Below are 20824 nucleotides of genomic sequence, written 5' to 3'. Positions count from 1 at the left end.
GAATTATGTTTTCATATTCATTTTATATCTCCCATACCAGTCAGTTTGACACCGCAGCTGGAATACTACGTCATACAGCACCACAAGAATAAATTAGAAAAACCAAGTCAGTGTAAGGGAATAAACATGAGACATTAGTCAGATGTATTGTGCACAAATGATTGGGAAAAGTAATGTATTAGAAGCATTAACTTCTCCTTTCCTTCATTTCTCAGCTGATTTCAGTCTAGATTACATGTTTGACTTCTTCACATTTTCAGGTATAATAGTGTTTTTTCTGTATTATTAATATGACAATCTTAAGGTAGCAGATGTGCCAAGTTTGCTGCTGCTTGTATGTTGCTAACTCTGCTTCATGCATGAGTCACGCTCATACTAACTGGGTTGATTCATCTGGTTGCTTGCCAGCTTCAGAAACTGCTTAGCAGATTTTCTTTGTTAAGGTTAGCGGTATGTTGACCGTTGAGCTTGCTTTGTAGAACAGACTGGAGTTTGATAAAGATTTGTTGTTTTGGTTTGCTGGGTTTAAGGTTAAGATTTAATAGGCAGATTTAGATTTACTTTTTGGCTGGCTAACTGATTTCCCAATTTCAGTCTTGAAGCTAAGCTAAACTAAGATAAGCTAAACTAGGTGGTGCTTTGTTTTCTTTAGTACATGGAAAACAAAGCCACTCTGTGTGAAGGGGAAAGGTTTACTTTCAAAATGTCTGTTTGTCTTTATCTGTCTACAGTCTTTATAACAACATATATGCTTTAGATTTTTTCACACATGTAGCCTGCTTTGCTCTACAGTTTTTTTATCAGTTTATTGACCTCCTGTAGTCTGACCTTCTAAAACTCAACATTCTTAAAACACAAAGTCAACTTGTCTCTTTCACATGCTAAAAATAGCATGACTGCAATCCTTCATTACTCATGCTTACACACAGATCCATGAGAAACTAAGGCCTGATGACTTGTCCTAGTCCACATGCCAGTGAGGCAGGCAGCATGAGAGCAGAATGAGGTTACAGGTGGAATTTCCCTGGTCTCTCCTTTCTGTCTGACGTCATGTTCAGCGGCAGCGGTTTCACTGCTGCTGCTGCCGCCTAGCAATCAAACATGTCTGACAAGGTGATAGTCAGGTGTCAAAACGCAGGGCTGGTGAAACAGCAGTGGACAATTAAAGGAACTTTGCAAAACAGCAGTTCCCCTCCTGCAACGCCCGCAACAGAAGAAACAGCCAATGCGGGGAGTGAAGAAAAGAGAAGTTCTTCAGTTTTATTTCTCTTTTCACTCGTCGGTTCCTGCATTTCTGCAAGTCATTTGAGGTTTCAGCCATCTCGTATGGTTGTTTGTATATTCAAAGTATATGAACATTGCCATCTTGTGGTTATTTCAAAGGCCTCCAATTACTCTATTTACACCTAGGAAAAGGCCATTACAAACACATGGAGGCCTTTGTAAAGATTATTTTGTCATTTTAAATTTTTAATCTTACAGGATTGGAGGCAACATTAAAAATAAGCTCTGTGCAAAAAAACATCTTAGAAGTTTGTTTGGTCTAATATATTTCTAGACACACTTACAGGAAGGATTTGACTGATTATTTGCCAACTTGTAAAGGGAGAAAAAAGCAGCTTGTTCCCGTGACTTGGAAGGCCACTCTGAAAGCTTTGTGAAAACTGGAGGGCTGCTTTCTAATAGATAAAAGCTCAGATCTTCTTTTTGTGTACCAAATCAATATCCAGCAGCCCATTAAGGCAGGCGGGTACATCTTGGGCAAGAAGAAGGAGAAGTGTCTGATGTCTGAGGAGCTCCTTGTCAGTGCAGGGAGAGAGTGTTGTTCTTCCTCTTCTTTGCACTGCTCAGCTGCTCAGAGTGCTGATGGTGACAGTAATGTTGCAGAAAAGGAAATACTGAAAATGCTTTAGCCTCAACCACAATCTCCACACAACTGACCATATCGTTCAGGCCTGTGCAGGATTTAAGTCATCAAAGCAAGCAGGAGAGGGGGCAAGAGAGAGGCTCAATGTGTGAGCAGGATGTTCTAAAATGAGGGCACATGCTGGAAGCAAACAAGACGACACCACTCCGGAGTATATTTGGAAAGTCTTGTTCTGGATATTGCTTTCAGTGGATTGAAGTTTCCATTATCCACAAGCCTCTGCCATGTTCCCACCATAAGGAAGGCTGGAGGGAGGGGAGGGGAGACCGGGCGGGCGGAGAGTGAAGGGGGGTTGGTCCAGCTGGTCTTGTCTCCACTGGGACTGAAATGCTTAAAGCTAGTAACTCTCCCCTTTTCCCCTCTGCGTCATAGCTTCCCCCTCTGAAGGGAGCAAAAAGCAGTGGACCATGAGAATGTGTTTGTGTGTCTAATGATACAAGCATCTTAGCCCAGAAATGTAAACATCTGGCAAACATTTCGACCTGCCACAGAATGGGGTAGATCTTCTATAAACATTATTTTTTTAAAGAAGCTAATTATTCATATTTGGCTTATTTCAAACTTAACCGCAAAGAAACTCTCTCCCTTTTTAGTGACTCCCAGAGGGACACTTACTTAATGGAGTTAAGTAACAGTAGACTATTAGATCATTAAGACATCGAGCTTGTAAAATTAGAGAAAATATTGATAATCCCAAGTTACCATATTTAAACATTCAAAAACAAAAGATACTAAGTGTACTCGCATTGAAATCTAAAGAGCAAGTTATTTTAGTATGCGTCTGGCGATTTACTTTTAACTTCTGGCAAGTCTTTTCTATTTGTATCCATGTTTAATTTGTACTGAGAAAGTTACAAAGTAAGCTGACTTTTCCATGTTTTCTAAACAAGGCCACACCTGGCAACAGAAACTCAGGGTCAAGAATTAACTCTGGCTATGAGGGATACAATTAGCCCTCTAAATATGACTATTAAAGCTCTAATGATTGTAGTAAAACACAACTGAGCACTAGCACATACTCTCACACACACAGCCTCACACATGCTATCAGTTCAGTCACATGCCGGCTGACTGACACAAAGGGGAGTCACAGAAATCTATGGAGCAGTGGGCAAAACAGAGCTGCAGGTCATGTTTCCATAGTGGCTTGTATCATGAGTTCAGTCATGCTTCTGTAGTTGTAGTTTGATAACTTGTGGAGAGAGGCATTATGCAAAAAAATGTGAAAGAAAAACTTACAATATCCAAGAATAGGCTATTTCTAAGCCATGTTGGGTATTTCACAACAAAGGCTACAATAACAGGGGGAAATCATAAGCATAACTCAGCAGGGAGTCCACGACTGCCCACATATGTTCGACTCTTAGCTATAAGACTGAGAGAGCTATAACTAAAGTCTTACTATAATAAAATACCCAAAGGGCCTTACCTTGGTAGAAGTTGTCATCGGCACAACATATTCCTCGGCTTATTCGGGCTGTTTAGTGGCTCTGCCCATAAAACGAGGCGACGTTAAAGATGCATTATTACCCCTGATGTAAGCTGAACTCTAGCTGGATACATCATCGCGGAGTCACCGGTCAGTCTACCCTCCCGCTGCTTTCGTGTGCGCTTCCTGACACAAGGTTACCGTTTTCTCCGACAGAGGCTGATGCGTGGGGAATTCCTAGCAGTCACATTTTCCTGAGAAATGATTGGCCCGGCACCAAAAGTTTGGCTGTAGCCTAATAGTAGTACTAGTGAAGCAAGACCTCAGGACTCAGGGAAGAGGTTTTCATAGTTCACCAACATGCATCGAGGGACGATGATGGACTAAAACGACATTATAGGGAAAAAATATAATGTATCCGAGTCATTTTCTATTCTTTACATTCAATATTGCAACAAAAAAAAGAACATTTCGTCCACATTAGAATTAGTTAGATTGGTTGTGACACTGAGTTGTCAACATGATAGAAAAGACATTTAGTTTGAAAATATCATCCATGCGAGGGTTCTAACATCAATATCGAGCATACTGTTACCGTTCCGCGGTCACAGGTGTGTCCTACCTACAGCCAAACGCGAAGGAGTCAAATAACTTCTCACGAATTAAATGACGTTTGTAAACACTGCCGATGAAGTTGTTTTCCAGTCTTTTTGGTTCTCGTGAGCAACAACGTTAGACAGCGCAAAGTTTTTGCATTATGGAGATGTAGGCTGTGGTTTGGTGCATCTTCCGGAATGTCCAAACCCTTGTGAGATGAGAGCAACTGAGGATAACTCCTCAGCGGGCGGGGTCTCGGCTCTGGTATTGTAAGCTTTCTCTGGAAATGGAATGATGAGCACTCGTTGATGAGGCTGTAGAAGTTAACCAATGCAATTAAGTCGGCATTCATTGTGTAATTTAGTAGCGCCTTTCTACGTGTATCAAAATTATTCAATAAGAGGAGACTACCAAAAAAACGGAGTTCCCATACCGGGAGTCGAACCCGGGCCGCCTGGGTGAAAACCAGGAATCCTAACCGCTAGACCATATGGGACTGCCGGGAAGCGCAGAAAACAATAACAATAGATTTCATATAACATTATAGTTTTCAAGGTTTAGTTTGTTTCAGTTTTATTGTTTTTAATCTTATCGATATTTTTACCACATTTTGATGTTAACGTTTTGTTCATTTAAAGCTATGTTAAAAAGTATAACGCAGTTTAGTCCTGTTTTGAGTCATGTCTTGGCTGTAGAGTTTTCTTTCTTGCTATACTATATTATGTTATATTACATTATTCTTGCTAAACTACATTATACTATATTATGTTATATTACATTATAATTGTTTACGACAACTTACGGTCACATTATATACCTATATTTATTTAGGCCTATTATATTGCTTAATCTGTCATTACCAACCATACTTGACCGCAGTATTCATACCATGGCAACCTGTTACTACTGAAACATTTTTAATACTGCCTGTAATTACTTCTATTTAATCCATTTGTAACATTTGTATTTATCTAAATTCCATCTGTGACATTGTATATATCTAAATTGTATTCTATCTTTATTTATCTATTTTTATTTGTACTTATTTTATTTTACTATTTGGAACTTCGTCTTGATTGTACTTATGTCTGGGTTGCTGCAACAACTGAATTTCCCCCCCGGGATCAATAAAGTAATATCTTATCTTACCTCAAATTTCCAAGCTATGGAGCTCAGTACCATCTAGTGGTCGTGCAATGTTACTGTTATTGAATACAATCTGTATCAAACAAATGCCCCATATATGCGAGAGCTTGGAGTATACCATATGTAAACAACTTAATATTAAACAAATAATTTGATTTTCAAATGTATTTGTAGTCGACTTCACGCGTTAAGCCTTGAAGATACATACGCGGTGTTATTGTGTTCCCAAAATCTAAATTATGGGGGGTGCTAAACATATGACGTCATTGTGCTGGAATGATCCAAGTGTCCGGGGAGGTTTCTACTCTAATTAATAATAATTGGAGCTTTTTGTCACCTTGCTGTGATGGTTTCAGAAAATCAATGAACATACTAGATAATTCTTTATTCAGATTAACTATGCCTTTTTCTTAATAAGGCTATGAACGTTAAGCATTTGAACCCAGTCGATGTAAACGCCCTCTCTCCAGTTCAGGTGGTATCGCCCTCGAACAAGCAGAGGGTGCCAAATATTTGACAAACTAGCAAATCGTTGGGCTAGCTAGCCAGAAGTTTCAAGAAAACATCGATATAAATTTAATTTCCCTACACTTGAGCCACTGAAGTGTATGCCAAGGATTTAGGTTTCCGTGTAAACAGAATGTCAACCCCAGCAAGACGACGTTTAATGAGAGATTTTAAACGGTAAGCGACAAGAAAACAACAGAGAAGTAGCTACAGCTAACGTAAGCTTCCGCCGCTAGCTTGTTAGCTTGCGCCGCTAGCTCGTTAGCTTTGGTTCAGACGGCGTTCTGAACTACAACTTCACGTCTCGACAATATACAGACATAAACTAACGTGTGTTGAAATTGTGCGTGTTATTTGTAATAGTACGTGTCGTTCATTTTGGGTTGTATTAGTCTCGTCAAACTAAGGCCATTGACAGGTAACGGGAACTGTTAATGTTACAGGTTCGTTAGGTAACGCTTCTACCAGGGTAAACAAAGCAGCCCGGTTTACATCCCTGCTGTCCACGAAGGTGTAGATGACATGTTTGACGGACGATTTCTTCATGACAATCAATTTCTCGAGCCTTCTTTTAAACTATTACTGCCTCTGTTCTTGATTTCTGTGGGCTGTATTTGGGACCCATCATTTGGGATACAGTTTAACCAGATGGTCCTCTCAGACCGATTAAACGTTTGTGAAAACAAACACTGTCCAAATGCACACTGATCAAGGGACCTCCTATTTTTGGGCCTTGATAGATCACGGTCTAAGCCTTAGGATAAGCAACCATCTGCCATGCAGTCACTATAAACCTACAGACACTCAGCACATCGGTTTTTGCACCTCATATGTGCATTTCGACCAAGAGTTCCGGTCAGTTGTCTTTTAGCCCCCAGAACTACTTTTCCCTGAACTAAAAGGTTCCTGTGACCCCATTGTTAGGCATTTTTCCACCGCAGGAACTTTACCCCGGAACTACGTGCCTTTCGACAGGAGGAACCAGGGCCTAAATTTAGTTCAGGGGTAGATCATCTCCCCCCTGAAAAGCCCCTGCTTGGGGGGTAGTACTTTTCAAACGTCCTGGAACCTTTGGTTGAACGTTACAGTGTTTGTGGAGTTTACACAGTTGTTGAAACACAGAGGGAGTTCCTGGGAATGAATACTAGTTTAGTTTTTTATTAAGATTTCAAAATATTATTTAGTATAATTTTTTTTTCATACATCACTGGCCTGATTTGCACAATCTACCTGGGACTTCAACCCCCGGTCGAAACGCAGACACCAATTGGAGCACAGGAACCATTTAGTTCCGGGGAAAGTAGTTCTGGGGGCTAAAAGACCTTGGAACTCTTGGTTGAAATTAACCTTAAGTCTGCATTTCAGACCGCGGGCTGAAGTCCTGGGTGTTTCAACAACTGTCTAAACTCCACAAACACTGTTACGTTCAACCAAAAGTCCCAGGACCTTTGAAAAGTACTACCCTCCCAAGCAGGGGCTTCTCAGGGGGAGATTATCTACCCCTGAACTAAATTTAGACCCTGGTTCCTCCGGTCGAAACGCACATAGTCCTGGGTAAAGTCCCTAGTTCCGGGGTAAAGTTCCTGCAGTGGAAAGACGCCTATGATGTTTTTTTTTTATCCCTCATCTACAGTTAATTCCAGCAGAAATTGGCCTCCAAGGCCTAATCCGGATTGGCTTGTGATCAAAATCATCATCACCATCCTTTTTTAGATTTTTTTGTAGTGATTAATGGAAAAAAATTTATTAAGCATTCATCAGGAATGTGGTTGTGGTGACCAGGTAGTGAAAGGCATTACCCAGTTTCACTGTTGCAGAAATATCAACTTATGGCAAAATATTTAATCACGTTATAATAGTAGCAGAGTATGGGAACTGTAAGTGGGAGGCAATAACCCAGAAAAATATTTGTTCTATTCTCAAGTTTGTATTCGGTTGAAATGCCGTCTAACTGTGAATCATGGGAGGTTCTTTGTTGTGGGAAAATCAGCAAACTCCTGACCCGCCTTAAGTATACAATACACACCCCTCCTTCAAGACAGCCTGAGGCTCACTTCATAGTTAAAATACCCATTCTGGCTCCCTAGCTTCTGATTTTGACATATTAAGCTTCACTTTGTTTGATTTTGTATTTCACGTGTAGTATTTTGTGTTGTGTTGTATCTTGTCAAACTTCAACCACATTTTGTGATCTAACATTGCTTTTATTGTTTGTGTAAGGCTGCAAGAGGATCCTCCAGCTGGTGTTAGTGGTGCTCCATCAGAAAACAATATCATGGTCTGGAATGCTGTCATATTTGGGTAAGTTTGGGTTGATTTTTTAAAGATTTAGGGGGGGAAATGGACATTATTAGACAACCATTCTCTAGAGTCTGAAAGAAGTAGCTTTTGTAAACTCATTTAACCTGTCTGTTCCTTTTCCTTCAGACCTGAGGGAACACCTTTTGAAGATGGTAAGAACTTTCTTCACTCTTCACATCCATATAACTTACCTTATTGACCCTGAAGATACTGTTGAATAACTCTCAGCAGTGGACTTAGAAGCTGGTTTATATTTATCGTTACGATTACGAGTAGATTTTTTGACAGCACCTTGAAAGTGTGTCTGTTTTGACAGTTAAAGATTAATTCGTTCTCCTGAATGGATAGGGTGGAACATGTAATTATTCTTTAATCACATACATGTTTAACAATACGTTTACTGCACAAGGCTTCGTTAATTAATGTCAGACTTGTTCTTGAAGGCATGCCTGTCAGGTGTACGGTTTATTACACAATGTGTGGACCATAAAAAAGGTCAAGGGAGTTTACCTTTTACAGGCCCTTTTTTTACCACCACAAATTCTCGTGATCTCAAAGCAGTGTCTGTGTCTTTAGTGTCATAACAACATTGATAGATTAGCAAGACTGAAACAAATGACCACAGACTAATTGTAGGAGCCATAAAGGATTCAAGTGTTTATTGTATCTTACTTTGAGGTTATGGGGTAGGATATTGTTTGTATATTTTTTGTTGTTCGTTTACGATATGGTTATTATGGGGTCAGTTAATTAGGTTATTTATCGGTCATGTGTTAGGGGCAGGGATATTCAGTTCATTTAGGCCACCTGTTTTCTTTTGTTTTGAGGTAGAGAGAGGGGGTGAACTGGGTCTCCGTACTTTTGTTGACCGCTATTATTCACTTATTATCGCTATTTTCTTTTGTGCACTTTATCATGAGTTGATTATCCTTTTTCGTTAATAAAAGGTGAAACTTACTTTTTGTGTGCATTAGTGATTTTTGCTTTAATTGCATCCAACACTTAACTAGGCCCAACCTCAGCCTCTCAGTGGCTTTTGGCTCTCCGTAGTTGCTACAGTAATATTTTCGTAGTCGCGGTCTGGTGTAATGCACTGTTTTCAGTGAATGTTTTTTGAATTCATAAAATGTAATTACTCCTTTCTTACAGGAACCTTCAAACTAACAATTGAATTCACAGAGGAATATCCAAATAAACCTCCAACAGTGCGATTTGTCTCCAAAATGTTTCATCCAAATGGTATGTACTGCACTGTGTATACTATACACCTTCAACTGCATCAATTAAAGTAGTTTCATGTCTTTAATGTCATGCCCAGAGTTGTTTGGTGAATTTCTTGATTATTTTCACTCATTGCCAGTCTTTCCTCTAGCCAAGAACCCCCCCAACTTCTTTTTCTTTATTTTTTCTTCCCAGTTCCTTTTTTTTTTTTTTTAATTCAATTAATTTTTGTTTGTTTATTGCATCAGTTCCACTGCCATTTATTTTGGGACTACTCCATTTAAAACAATGTATCTGAAAATTTTACAGAGGGTAATTGATTTATTATGATTTTCTTTGAATGCAAAGACAATGTTCATTGTTTTGTAAGGGGAAGAAAAAGATGGGCATTGTTTATTTTGAATTGACATCATTGTATTTTGCTTTGACTGTGTCCCAAATAAGAAGATTTATAATAAAAAAAAGTAGAACCTTCTCACTATGTATGCTCTTTTGCAGTGTATGCAGATGGCAGCATATGCTTAGATATACTTCAGAATCGTTGGAGTCCAACCTATGATGTCTCTTCTATCTTAACTTCAATACAGGTAACCTAACAACCTTTTACGCATTTGAATACAAACTTGAGTCTAATTTAGGAATAAGAGTCTGTTTAAAAATGACGAGGACAATAACATCCATATATTTTAGCAGATAGGCAATTCCCCGGTGATCACAGCTGTTAGAACACCATGAATTATCATTACAAATCTAATTCACTTGCTTTCCTCCTCGTATGTTTGAAGTCTTTACTGGATGAGCCAAACCCAAACAGTCCAGCCAACAGCCAAGCAGCCCAGTTGTACCAGGAAAACAAGCGGGAGTACGAGAAGAGGGTTTCCGCTATTGTTGAACAGAGTTGGCGTGACTGTTGACCCCTGTGATGGTTCAAGTATGAACAGTGTCCAGCCCAGATTCAAGATACCACCAATGGAGAAAAGAACAAACTATCTCACAACGTACAATGACACATCTAAAAAAAAATTCATTCTCAGTATATTTGTTCCATAACCGTTGCTAAGTTTGTATGCTGTTGTGTTGTGGCATTCACTCCTGCCAAGTGCTATTGATGAGCAATAGCATATGTTTGTTTAAAGTCAATGTACCTTGTTATATCTGGGTTACTTGCTAAATGCCCCCTTTTTTTCTCCATGAAGGCATCTTTAAGTTGTCACTTTTGACCTTTTATCATAAATTAAACTGGTTTGATAATGCAGTGACAATTAGATTTGCTTGCTGTGGGGTTTGCTGTGAAGATACCAACAGTTAATATCTAAAAAAAAAAAAAAAAAAAAGATTTTTTCTTTTGTTTCAGTGGTCTTACTGCTTTTGTTTTTCTTCCTTTATGCATTTTAAAAGCCTCTCAGAGTGATGGAAAGTTAACCTGGTGTGGAAATCCATCCCTCTGACAATTATGTGCACTCAACAGAGATGCCATTAAGGGTCTTTTTTTTTCCCCCCAAATGTACCTCTAAATCCATGCTTTTGATTTGAAAACTGTTCCAGATATTGGTGAAAGTATAAACATGTCCCCCTACAACTCAGAAACAAAACATAGTTACCTTTCTAGGCACTTCTTTGTTTCATTCTGGTGACATTCAAATGCTGTGTGAGTGTTTCTATGCTATTTTACAATCTTATAAATCAGCTGTCATAATAGGCTGATTCAACCGTTCAAACAGGATGGTGTTTTCAGATTTAAAAAAAAGTTTGCACTGGTAACCCATGTAACAAACTGTACATTTTCTTGTAAATAAAATAAATATACAGAAGGCGACTTGGTCACTTTTTAGTAGGGATAGACCGATTATCGGCGCCGATATTCGGTATTTTGACACATATCGGCATCAGCTTTTTTTTTTTTTTATCCGACAGCCAATAACAGATCAATTTAAAACTGGTTTATTTTGGCTCAGTTCTCCCTGCAGTTTCTCATCACAGGGGATGAGCTGAGCAGCATCCGTTGTGGCCCCTACAACTACCAGTGATTTAAAACTCATACAACCACACTTCAACAAAACTGAAATGTCCCTTTAAAATAAAGATAAGCGAGGGATTAACATTTCAGTTATATTGAAATTCTGGAAAACTTTATTTACCGTAGAAAACTTTAGTGAGCTATTTATTTGTTCAAGTTTTCATTTAACTTTATAAGACATGCTGCTGAGCCTGGGAGATCCCTGCACTGTGTTAAAATTTTAAAACAAAGATGTCTATTGTCTAAGATAAAAAAAAAACTTTTACATGTTGCAAATCTGAAAAGCTGTTAAAAACAAATGCTTAAAGGCATTTAAACGAAGTTAAGTGTTGGAGTTTGTATTACTCAAATTTTTGACGACAATATCTTCCCTTTTCAACAAATGAATTTCAGCTCTAAATATTGGTTTTCGGCCTCCTTGACTACCAATAATCCGTATCGGCCCTGAAAAAACCATATCGGTCTATCTCTACTTTTTAGAAAATAATCAATTTTACATCAAATTCAGGCTGTTGATGGTTATTTGTTTTAATTTATTCAGTATTTACATCTGTGAAAACAAGCAGACAAGTTAACTTTACTCACATTAATCAGCACATCTGACATTAAACAAAGATCACAGCTTTGATTTTCCTATCATGGATGCAGCTTGTACGATGATCTCCAGGTGTTAACAACATAGCAGGTATTGCTGAATAGAGACTACAGTGAGACTGGTACATCTAGCTACAGTTTGACGATAATGCCTCTAATCCTTGTCTTAAAGAATCAACTGTCTACAATGTTCACAAACAAGCAGTAAAAAGCTGCATAATCTGCCAGGTTCCTAACGGCCACAACGAGGTGGATTTTGGTGCCAAAAACCTACTGAAGTTTTTTTGAATCTTTAAATTATTGGAGGATCATCAGGAAATGATAAAAAGCACTGATTGCAAGCTTGTGCAGAAGTGAAACAGATGAAGGACATGGAATGAGAGGAGACAAAAAAAAAAGACAACTCCTCCAACAGCCCCTGCCAAAGCTTCAGATCATTTCATGGCAAAGGAATGCAGAAACCACAGGTGACAACTGAAGGATCTTGTAATTAATCTGTTACATATGTCACACACAAATAAAGCAGTAACACTTGGGTGTACTTTACTCTGAAGTCCAAGTTGATGATCTTTTTTTATTTTGCGTTTCATGCAAACTAGTGAGAGGCCTGAGGTTTCACAAGCTCGTATCGCCCCACCTGTCCTTCCTGTAATAGCTGACCAATGAGCTGGTCTTTGTGTACTTTGCGACTGACAATAAGGAACCGTTGTCGACCCTGTCCGTATGATTTGCTTCGCAGGCCATACTTCTGAGATATCTGGTGGATCTGCTTTCGCTCGTCGTTGGTGAGGTCGGTGGAGAAGCGGAGATCGTCCTGTCGGTCCGAGCTGGCGTAGTTTCGAATGATGTCCTCGATATCTCGTTTGCTGAGCTGGTTTCCGGTTTTGTCTGTGTCCATTCCCAACCCCTCTCTGGAGAACTGCTCCTTTACTCTGATTGGTTCGGCGATTCCTTCCCCGTCACGGCCCAGACCGCCTCCTTTCCAGCCCATCTTGCGAAGCAGCTGGTTTCCGATGTTGTCTTCCTTTATCTCCTGCCTCTCTTCCTCACCAGACCGAGCCAGGATCTGAGAGCGGGAAATGGCGTCATTGTGGCCCTCCTTTCTCAGGTTGGATTTGACCACTGCTTGCGTCTGCCTCAAAGTGGCTAAAGCTTCTTTTGCTGCGATGTGCTTCACTAATTTCTTCGGCCCGATTCCTGCTGCCACAAACTGTGCCTCCAAGTAAACTTCACACCTCCAGCGGTGATCAGGTAAAACCGTGAACTTGTAGTCAGCAGTCACTTTGTTGAACTGAGCTGTGTCGTTAATAATACAGATTGCATTGTCAGAGTTTTCCAGAATCACCAGCTCACTCAGATGCTTCTTTTTCACACTGTGTTGCCCAAAGCGACCAGAATCGATTTGATTTCCTCTGTGGGATTGTTGTCGTTGCGCCTGATTCATGCGAAGTTTCTTGACTGCCTCTTCAGCTGCTGCGTGCTTCGAGTTCTTTTTCGAGCCGTTTGCCTGTGCCACCAGCTCATCCTGCAGGTAAACACTGCACAGCCAAAAGCTGCTGTTGGGGAGGGGGTCGAATTTATAGTCAATCTTCATGCGATTAAAAGCTGCAGAATTGTTGAGTATGCAGATGGCGTCGTGAGCATTGTCCATGACCACAAACTCGGTCCAGTGCTTCCTTCTGTCAGGCTCATATTGGCCCTTCGAGCTGGGTGTCGGTTTATCCTCTGGGTTGCGGAGGGCGGGTAAAAAGCCTGGCGTCGGGCTGTGCATCTGGCACACGACAATGTCATTCACCATAGAGTGTCTGTATCTGCGCTGCACCACACGAACCTCAACCTGTTTCAGAAAGAGTTTTACGGCCTGCTCAGAGGCCCGGTCCCTCGCCCCGTTTTTACTCCCAGAGTATCCCGTAGCAAGATAAACTCCCTGACATCTCAGTTCACAGGCATAACCGTCTGTTGGCACTTTCCTGTTCTTCGGCAGGTCAGCAAGAGGAATGTCTTTTAAATTGACATAAATATACTCAGGATTAGTCTTGCAAGCCTGAATGCTGCGGCTCAGCATGAAATTATAGTTCGGCATGTCACTCCCAGTGATGAACATAGGGTCCCTAAAAGCAACAACTAATGCAGACGCTACACTAGCAATCAGCCGTTGCTTCTCGTCCATTATTGATTGAGATATGGGAACAGGTTGTGATGTAGAGCCCAACTGAGAAGTGGTGGGACTGCTCCTGCCCGGACTGTTGTAGACTCTGCAGAACGGTCTGCTCGATGGGGGCCGGTCCTGATGACCGTACCCCAAACCCTGCCGCCCTGAATCCCAGCCTCCTGATCTGCTCCCTCCCCCGTAGCCATTGTATCTGTGGGTCTGAGTGTAAGCATCCGCATTCCGAGAGCTGTGGGCTTCATACTTGACTATGTAGTCCTGCTGTGTTTTTGACATGAAGTTTGAACCTGATCCGTGTCCTCCATAACCCAACCCACCTGTATCACCTGCAAATATCTCTCGGTCTCTGTCTCGATCCCTGTCCCTGTGGGAACTCCAAGAGTCTGAGCTGTAAGATGGCACTCTGTCAAAAGCAGGCCTCAAGGAGGAGGAGCCCTGGGCTCTGCCTGTGCCACTGTAGGAGTCAGAGTCCCACTGTCTCGTTCCGTACCCCTCACTCCTCCTGCCCTCTTTGTCATTCTCCTTCTCGTCAGCTCCGGTACCCCCACTACTTCCACTGCTGACAAAGTGTACAGGCTCAAATCGAGGTCTGGAGCCAAATTTCGAAACAGGCATTTTCCTCATGGGCTCGTCTCCTGCAATAACATGACACAGGTTCACAGTTAGAAACTAAGAGAGGATGTGTGATATGACTTAGGGAAAATCAATTATAATTTAGGAGGGGAACTTAAGTACATGTCCAATGAGTCTGGCTTTGAAACATGATTTCATTACACTGAAAAACTCGTCCATGCATTTATCTTTAGCAGACTAGACTACTGTAACGGGGTCTTTACAGGACTCCCTAAAAAGTCCATCCGACGGCTGCAGCTCATACAGAATGCTGCTGCTCGAGTCCTAACAAGGACCAAAAAAGTAGACCACATTACTCCAGTTCTTAGATCTCTACACTGGCTTCCTGTCTGTCAGAGAATAGACTTTAAAATCCTGCTGATGGTTTATAAAGCACTGAATGGTTTAGGCCCAAAATACATTGCTGATCTGCTACTACTTTATGAACCACCTCGACCTCTGAGGTCATCAGGTACTGGTCTGCTTTCAGTTCCTAGAGTCAGAACGAAACATGGTGAAGCAGCGTTTAGTCATTATGCACCACATATCTGGAACAAGCTCCCTGAAAGCTGTAGGTCTGCTCAAACTCTCACCTCTTTTAAATCAAAGATTAAGACTTTTTTATTTACCTCTGCCTTCCTATCTTAGATTATTTTAACCCACTTTAAATTAAAATTTTAATGTAATTTTGAATATATTTCTAATTTTCCTTTTCTTTTCTGTTTTATCATATTTGTCATTTTAATTATGTTCTTTTATGCTTGTCTGAATGTCTCCAATGCTTTTAATGTGTTAATGTAAAGCACATTGAGTTGCCCTCGTGTATGAAATGCGCTATACAAATAAAGCTGCCTTGCCTTGCCTTGCCTTGAAGTTTTAGAAGAAGATCAAAAGGTCTAAAATGGAAAAAAAGGACAGGGGTGCCTATAGATCATTTCTTCCTCAATCATATTGTCTAAGAGCAATGCAAGAGGTACGAAACAAACATGCAACCATACATATTAGTTACTCTGTTTTCTAGAAATAACAGGTGCTTTTCACTTAGTTTCTGGATACCCTGACTTATTTTCCTCATTCAGAAGAACGAGCTGCTTCTCCCATTACAACAAGTTATTTTATGTCATTACCCTCTAGATAACACAGCAGACTTTCTTGTGAAAAAGGGATCATTTTGTGGTGAACAATCGGCTGGCCGCTATCATAGCCCATACCACAGCATGCATTGCTGCCATTGCCCATTATCACTAGGTAAGTTGAGGCTGTTATGTTTTTTTCGAACTTATACAACTTGTGAGTTATGATCATCTGACAATATTGCCAGGATCTCTGCAAAATAACTGCAAGAGCAAACACTGTATCGATGCATGTCTGTGAGGATTTCCATACTATTCAACCTCATTAAGACTTTCATGAAGCTTACAAAAGGAGTTTAGTCAGAAATTGGTAAAAAAAATAAAAATAATAACTTTCAGCATCCATTCATTTAAAAAATAAATAAATCACAAATAAAACAATGATACTAGTTGTTGTGTACATAACTAACAGGTTAGGAAGCAGGAAAACTTGAATAGTTACACTACCAGTCAAAAAGTTTTAGAACACCCCAATTTTCCCACTTTTTTATTGAAATCCAAGCAGTTCACGTCCATTGAATAGCTTTAAATGGCACAAAAGGTAAATGGTGAACTGCCAGAGGTAAAAAAAAAAAAAAAAAAGGGTAAGATTACCCAAAACTGAAAAAAGAATGTACATTTCAGAATTATACGAAAAGGCCTTTTTCAGGGAACAAGAAATTAGTTGCTGTTCTGCAGCAATTGAGGTTAGTCAAGCCTTGAAAGTTGGTGCTGCCAATTCTTACAGGTGTCCCAACTGTCCTTGACTACTTCCAACTCCCTCTGTCTGCATAAAAGTAGTGTTGGAACAAACTGTGGTACCAAACCCTTGTGAGCAATATTTGAACAGTATTGTACTCCACAAAGTAATGTGTTGCTAAATAAATAGCAAGAAAAAGGTGCAAAAGGTGGCTAATTTGATGAGTCAAAAGTTTAGACTACATTTTGGTTTATGAATGATTCTAGGGATGCATGATATTGTATTTTTTGCCGATATGCTGATATTTTACAGCTCATTTCGCCGATTACCAATACCAATATTTTTATCTGCACACCTAATTGCAGAGATCATCAGTATTACGGTGATAGTCTTATCACATTTGTTATAAAATATTAATTTCTTGTGCAAAATAAGAAAAATTTGTAATACTTAAAACTGCATATTTATGACAATTGCTTTCAAACAAAATCCATTCAAAAAGAAACATCCTACTTAAAACTTGAATGATGCTCTCCCTGAGACAATCATAACAAAACCCACAACCAGGGTAAATCTGTCCAATTTCACATTTGACATAGTAAGTAAACCTAACCTCTGTTCACAGGGAACATGTGAAAAGTGCAACTGTACAGCAATAAAACCCAAATTAAATAAAATGGTTTACTCTTTGACAGTAAATGTGCCTAAATCAGTCAGCCACGTGTACCTTACAGACTGCTGCTTAAATTAAAATTTAACTTAAAACATGAGCCCAACATGTGTGCAGCAGCCCATTATCTTATCGGTTGATTATATCAGCAGATATCGGCATGTTGGCCAATATCCAATAGTTTATTTAAAGCCAATATCGTCCGATACCGATAATGTGCTGATAATATCGTGCATCCCTCATTGATACCATGATTTATTTTTGAAATTAAATTGTTTATTTGTTCAGTGTTTCATTAACAGCACAAAAAGACACTGAACTGCATCATTTTCAATACAAAACTTGAAAAATTAGGGTGTTCCAAAACTTTTGATAGGTAGTGTATGAATCTGCTGGTGGACACTCACTTCCATCAGAAGAAATAGGTCTCTTTTTTGCTTCAGAAGTAGGACTCGGATCAAAAGAGGGCATGTCGCCAGTACCAGTCCCTGCTGCCATCACCTGCACCGTCCAAATCAAAGCCAGGCCATACCTGATGGAAGGGGAAAACAAGTGAATGAAGTCAATGGGTGAAATGAAAACACTTCATCTAAACGTGGTGCGCCCATACATACACCATGCTGCCTACAGGGACTCACAACAATCCATGAAAACAAACACCACCTGTCGGCAGTATGGAGTGGCTGAACTACCAACTGAGTGCCAACATTAAATACTGCATCACAAACAGGAACTTTAACTCAAAATGTTGTGATGGTTTGGAAACAGGAGGCATTCAGGAGCAACAACAAGCCTGTGACAGAGTGACGCAGTAGGCCAAAGGGTCCATCGCTCACAGGCAAACATGCTGAATGGTATCAACACTTGATACGTGACTGTATCATACTCTTACCTTGTGGTGTAGCCTTTGGTCCGATTTATACCTCTGTAAGTTCACTGAGCAAGAGGCAGTGCGTTCACTTGTATGTCCAGCCAGCGATCATTCTCGTGTTAGCCTCTCAGGCTAGCTAGCTCAATGTTGGCAACCCGGTTAGCATGCCAGCTTGCTAACTCAGTTTGACTTCAACAGCGAGAGTTTCGTCATGTAGTTGCTCTACGATTCCGCGTGTAATCAGAGGGGTCAAACATGTGTAGAGATGTGGACCCGCTTAGTTCAGTATCTGTGAGGGTCAGTCAATGCTACACTGAATGGGTCCCAAGATACTCGTTCAAGTAACTAGTTAGCATGAAGCATCCATTTTCTGCTCCAGCTAAAAAGAATCATGGCGTCTGACGCCGCGCCGCCCCACAATGCACTGCAGCCGGACAGCTCACTCAGGATCACAGCTATCCACCAACTTCAATGATGCATTAACCTGAATGAGGTGCAGCCTATGGATACAGCATACTGTTTCCAAATAATTGGGGGGGTAACAAACCAGTGGACCTTTTTTAATGAATTTCTTGGAGGGATTGCCTTATTAGCTTCTGAAGTGTTGCATATATTTGTTAATTTATATATTGACATATGTCCCACACAAGAAAATATGACCATATTACCCCGGTTCTCAAAACACTTCATAGGCCATCATTGTTCGGCCTATTTGTTTTGTTCTTTATATTGTTATATAGGCTTGCCTAAAGAGTGTGTTTCCTGTTCATGTTCCTTGCTCATTTGATGTTAAATGCATTAAGTTATGTAGGCTGATCAGTTGTCACTGTAATTAAACTTTCAAATTTAGTTCTGCCTTCTTGCCTTTTTTAAAATATTTTCCCATTAAAATACCATTGTGACAACCAACCCCATAGTGTGTGACAACCATCCCCGGGATGGGGTTGGTTGTCACAATGTGTCAGAGTGTCTTTGATAGTTAATTGCCCCTTTGTTACAATGAGTTGGAATATAAGAGGGATACACATTTCAAGCCCATGAGCAATCAGCAAAACAGTAAAAAGTATGACAACCAACCCCATTCTCCTCTACTCAATGGTTCAGCTCCCCAGTACATCTCTGACTTTCTCACAGTGTATAACCTGACCAGGATCCTTAGGTCAGCACTGTGGTCCATCTTTTTGGAACAAACTGCCTGCTGACCTCAGGTCCACATTAACAACTGTCTCCATTTTTAAAAAAAGACTCAAAAAATATTTATTTTCTCAAGCGTATGAATGATATAATGACTGGATGCATGTGTAGCATGATTGCTGTTGTTTGATTGCTGTGTCTGATGTATGTTGGGTGTATCTATTGTTTTTCTGTTTTTATTTCTTTGATTTGGAAAAATGTTTTCATGTTTTTAATTCTCCATGTTAATTCTACCATATTTATTATGGTGCATGTAATTGTTTGAGCACGTCTGTAGTGTTTGTAAATGTTTTATTCTAAAATGTTCAATAAAAAATCTGTTTCAAAATAAATATATTCCAAATAAAATGATACTTTGACAGTATGGGGGTCAGGTTCAATACGTTGTATTTGTTTCCACTACTTCTCTGATGTTCCTTTCTTTCTTTATTAGGATCCCCATTTGCACAAGCAATAGCATTGGCTATTCTTCCTGGGGACCAAATCTTTCCTAAACCAAATCGACCAAGTGTTTTCACAATTGCTTTTGAACTTTTCTTGTCATATTTGTTCGTATAATTTATTTTCAATCAGTTTGCTTGTTGTTGGGGAAATTATTCCAACACAAATTTTACCAAGTGGACAATAAAGTGTATCATACTGTGCCATGTTGCATCATATTTATTGTACTGTAGTGTATCATGTCATATTGAATTGTGTCGTATTGTATGATATTGCATCATTGGTGGTTGGCGAAATCTGAAATAAGTTTCAAATCAAATCTCTGGTTCACTGCAGTGTTTCACAAATACAGTAAAATACTTACAGGAGTATGTGTTAATCATAGCTCCAGAAGTGCAATGTTGAGTTTTGGGAATTCAGTTTTTATTTCTTTTTATTGAAAATGGTAAAAGTTCAGCTGTTCAGTTAGTGGGTTTTTAGGTCTCTATGAGGCTTTTACATGGTCATTCAAAGAACAAACAGATTGGCATTGAGATAATGATGAGATCGTTTCTTGAACTAATTTATAATAACCTGACGTGAAAATAGTATTATAAATTGATGTATTATATAATGTAAAATGCTCTTTTTGCACGGTGGTGCAGTGGGTAGTGCTGTTGCCTCACAGCTAGAAGGTTCCTGATTCGAATCCCTGACCGGGCAGGTGCCTTTCTGTGTGGAGTTGCATGTTCTCCCCGTGCATGCATGGGTTCCCTCCGGGTACTCCGGCTTCCTCCCACAGTCCAAAACATGCTTACCAGGTTAATTGGTCACTCTAAATTGCCCATAGGTGTGAGTGTGTGTGTGAATGGTTGTCTGTCTCTCAGTGTTAGCCCTGTGATAGGTTGGCGACCTGTCCAGGGTGTACCCTGCCTTCCGCCCGAAGCCAGCTGGGATAGGCTCCAGCCCCCCGTGACCCCTAACGGGATAAGCAGTCAAGATAATGGATGGATGGAAATGCTCTTTTTTTCAAGATTTCCCTGAGATTTTTTCCTTGAGAGTTTCACTGTGTGTTTAAATGTGTTCAGTCTGCGTTTTATTGAAATCCAGCATTTTTCAGTTGGAATGGTGGTTGTACTTTGTCATACGATCTATCATGTATAAGGAAACATAATTTAGTGATATCTCCTATTATAGCATGGCTCACTGAGTTTCAGTTTAACAAACTCAGAGTAGCGCATCAGTGTAGGTGTGCAGGGATTTTAATTTGAAAAGTAACTTGTTAATACAGCTGTTAAATACAGGTATCAGAGTGAGAATAAAGGTGAGTTAAGTG

General features: G+C 39.9%; 3 protein-coding genes and 1 non-coding gene across 6 annotated transcripts in view; 1 reads left to right on the top strand and 3 right to left on the bottom strand.

The window, feature by feature from the left end:
• elf1 (E74-like ETS transcription factor 1) overlaps positions 1–4354 on the bottom strand; it is a 42193-nt gene extending 37839 nt beyond the window's left edge. Inside the window, 1 exon segment of the mRNA XM_034690576.1 lies at positions 3357–4354. The gene's annotated coding sequence lies outside the window, so the exon portion shown is untranslated.
• A 23-nt stretch (positions 4355–4377) lies between these two features.
• Positions 4378–4449, bottom strand: trnae-uuc. Its single transcript has one exon. It is a non-coding gene; the product is annotated as a tRNA-Glu (tRNA).
• A 1125-nt stretch (positions 4450–5574) lies between these two features.
• On the top strand, positions 5575–10944 carry LOC117817823 (ubiquitin-conjugating enzyme E2 A). Its single transcript, XM_034690585.1, has 6 exons — positions 5575–5783; positions 7827–7907; positions 8034–8059; positions 9057–9146; positions 9627–9715; positions 9914–10944. Exons 1-6 carry the CDS (start codon positions 5740–5742, stop codon positions 10040–10042), a joined length of 459 nt encoding a protein of 152 aa, XP_034546476.1. The 5' UTR covers positions 5575–5739; the 3' UTR covers positions 10043–10944.
• A 704-nt stretch (positions 10945–11648) lies between these two features.
• On the bottom strand, positions 11649–18308 carry nkrf (NFKB repressing factor). 3 transcript variants are annotated; one of them, XM_034690582.1, is made up of 3 exons: positions 17896–18308; positions 17411–17535; positions 11649–14544 (listed from the first exon to the last, which is right to left on the bottom strand). In XM_034690582.1, the coding sequence occupies exons 2-3, from the start codon at positions 17499–17501 to the stop codon at positions 12335–12337; spliced, it is 2301 nt and encodes a 766-aa protein (XP_034546473.1). In that variant the 5' UTR covers positions 17502–17535; positions 17896–18308; the 3' UTR covers positions 11649–12334. The 3 variants fall into 3 exon arrangements, with proteins under 3 accessions (XP_034546473.1, XP_034546475.1, XP_034546472.1); XM_034690584.1 differs by lacking the exon at positions 17896–18308 and adding an exon at positions 17642–17795; XM_034690581.1 differs by lacking the exon at positions 17896–18308 and adding an exon at positions 17667–17756.
• Between the last annotated feature and the right edge of the window lie 2516 nt (positions 18309–20824).

The sequence above is a fragment of the Notolabrus celidotus genome, chromosome 8 (assembly GCF_009762535.1).
Source record: "Notolabrus celidotus isolate fNotCel1 chromosome 8, fNotCel1.pri, whole genome shotgun sequence".
NCBI lineage: Eukaryota > Metazoa > Chordata > Actinopteri > Labriformes > Labridae > Notolabrus > Notolabrus celidotus.
The sequence above is the reverse complement of the archived record's forward strand: the minus strand, read 5'-3'. Positions and strand labels throughout refer to the sequence as shown.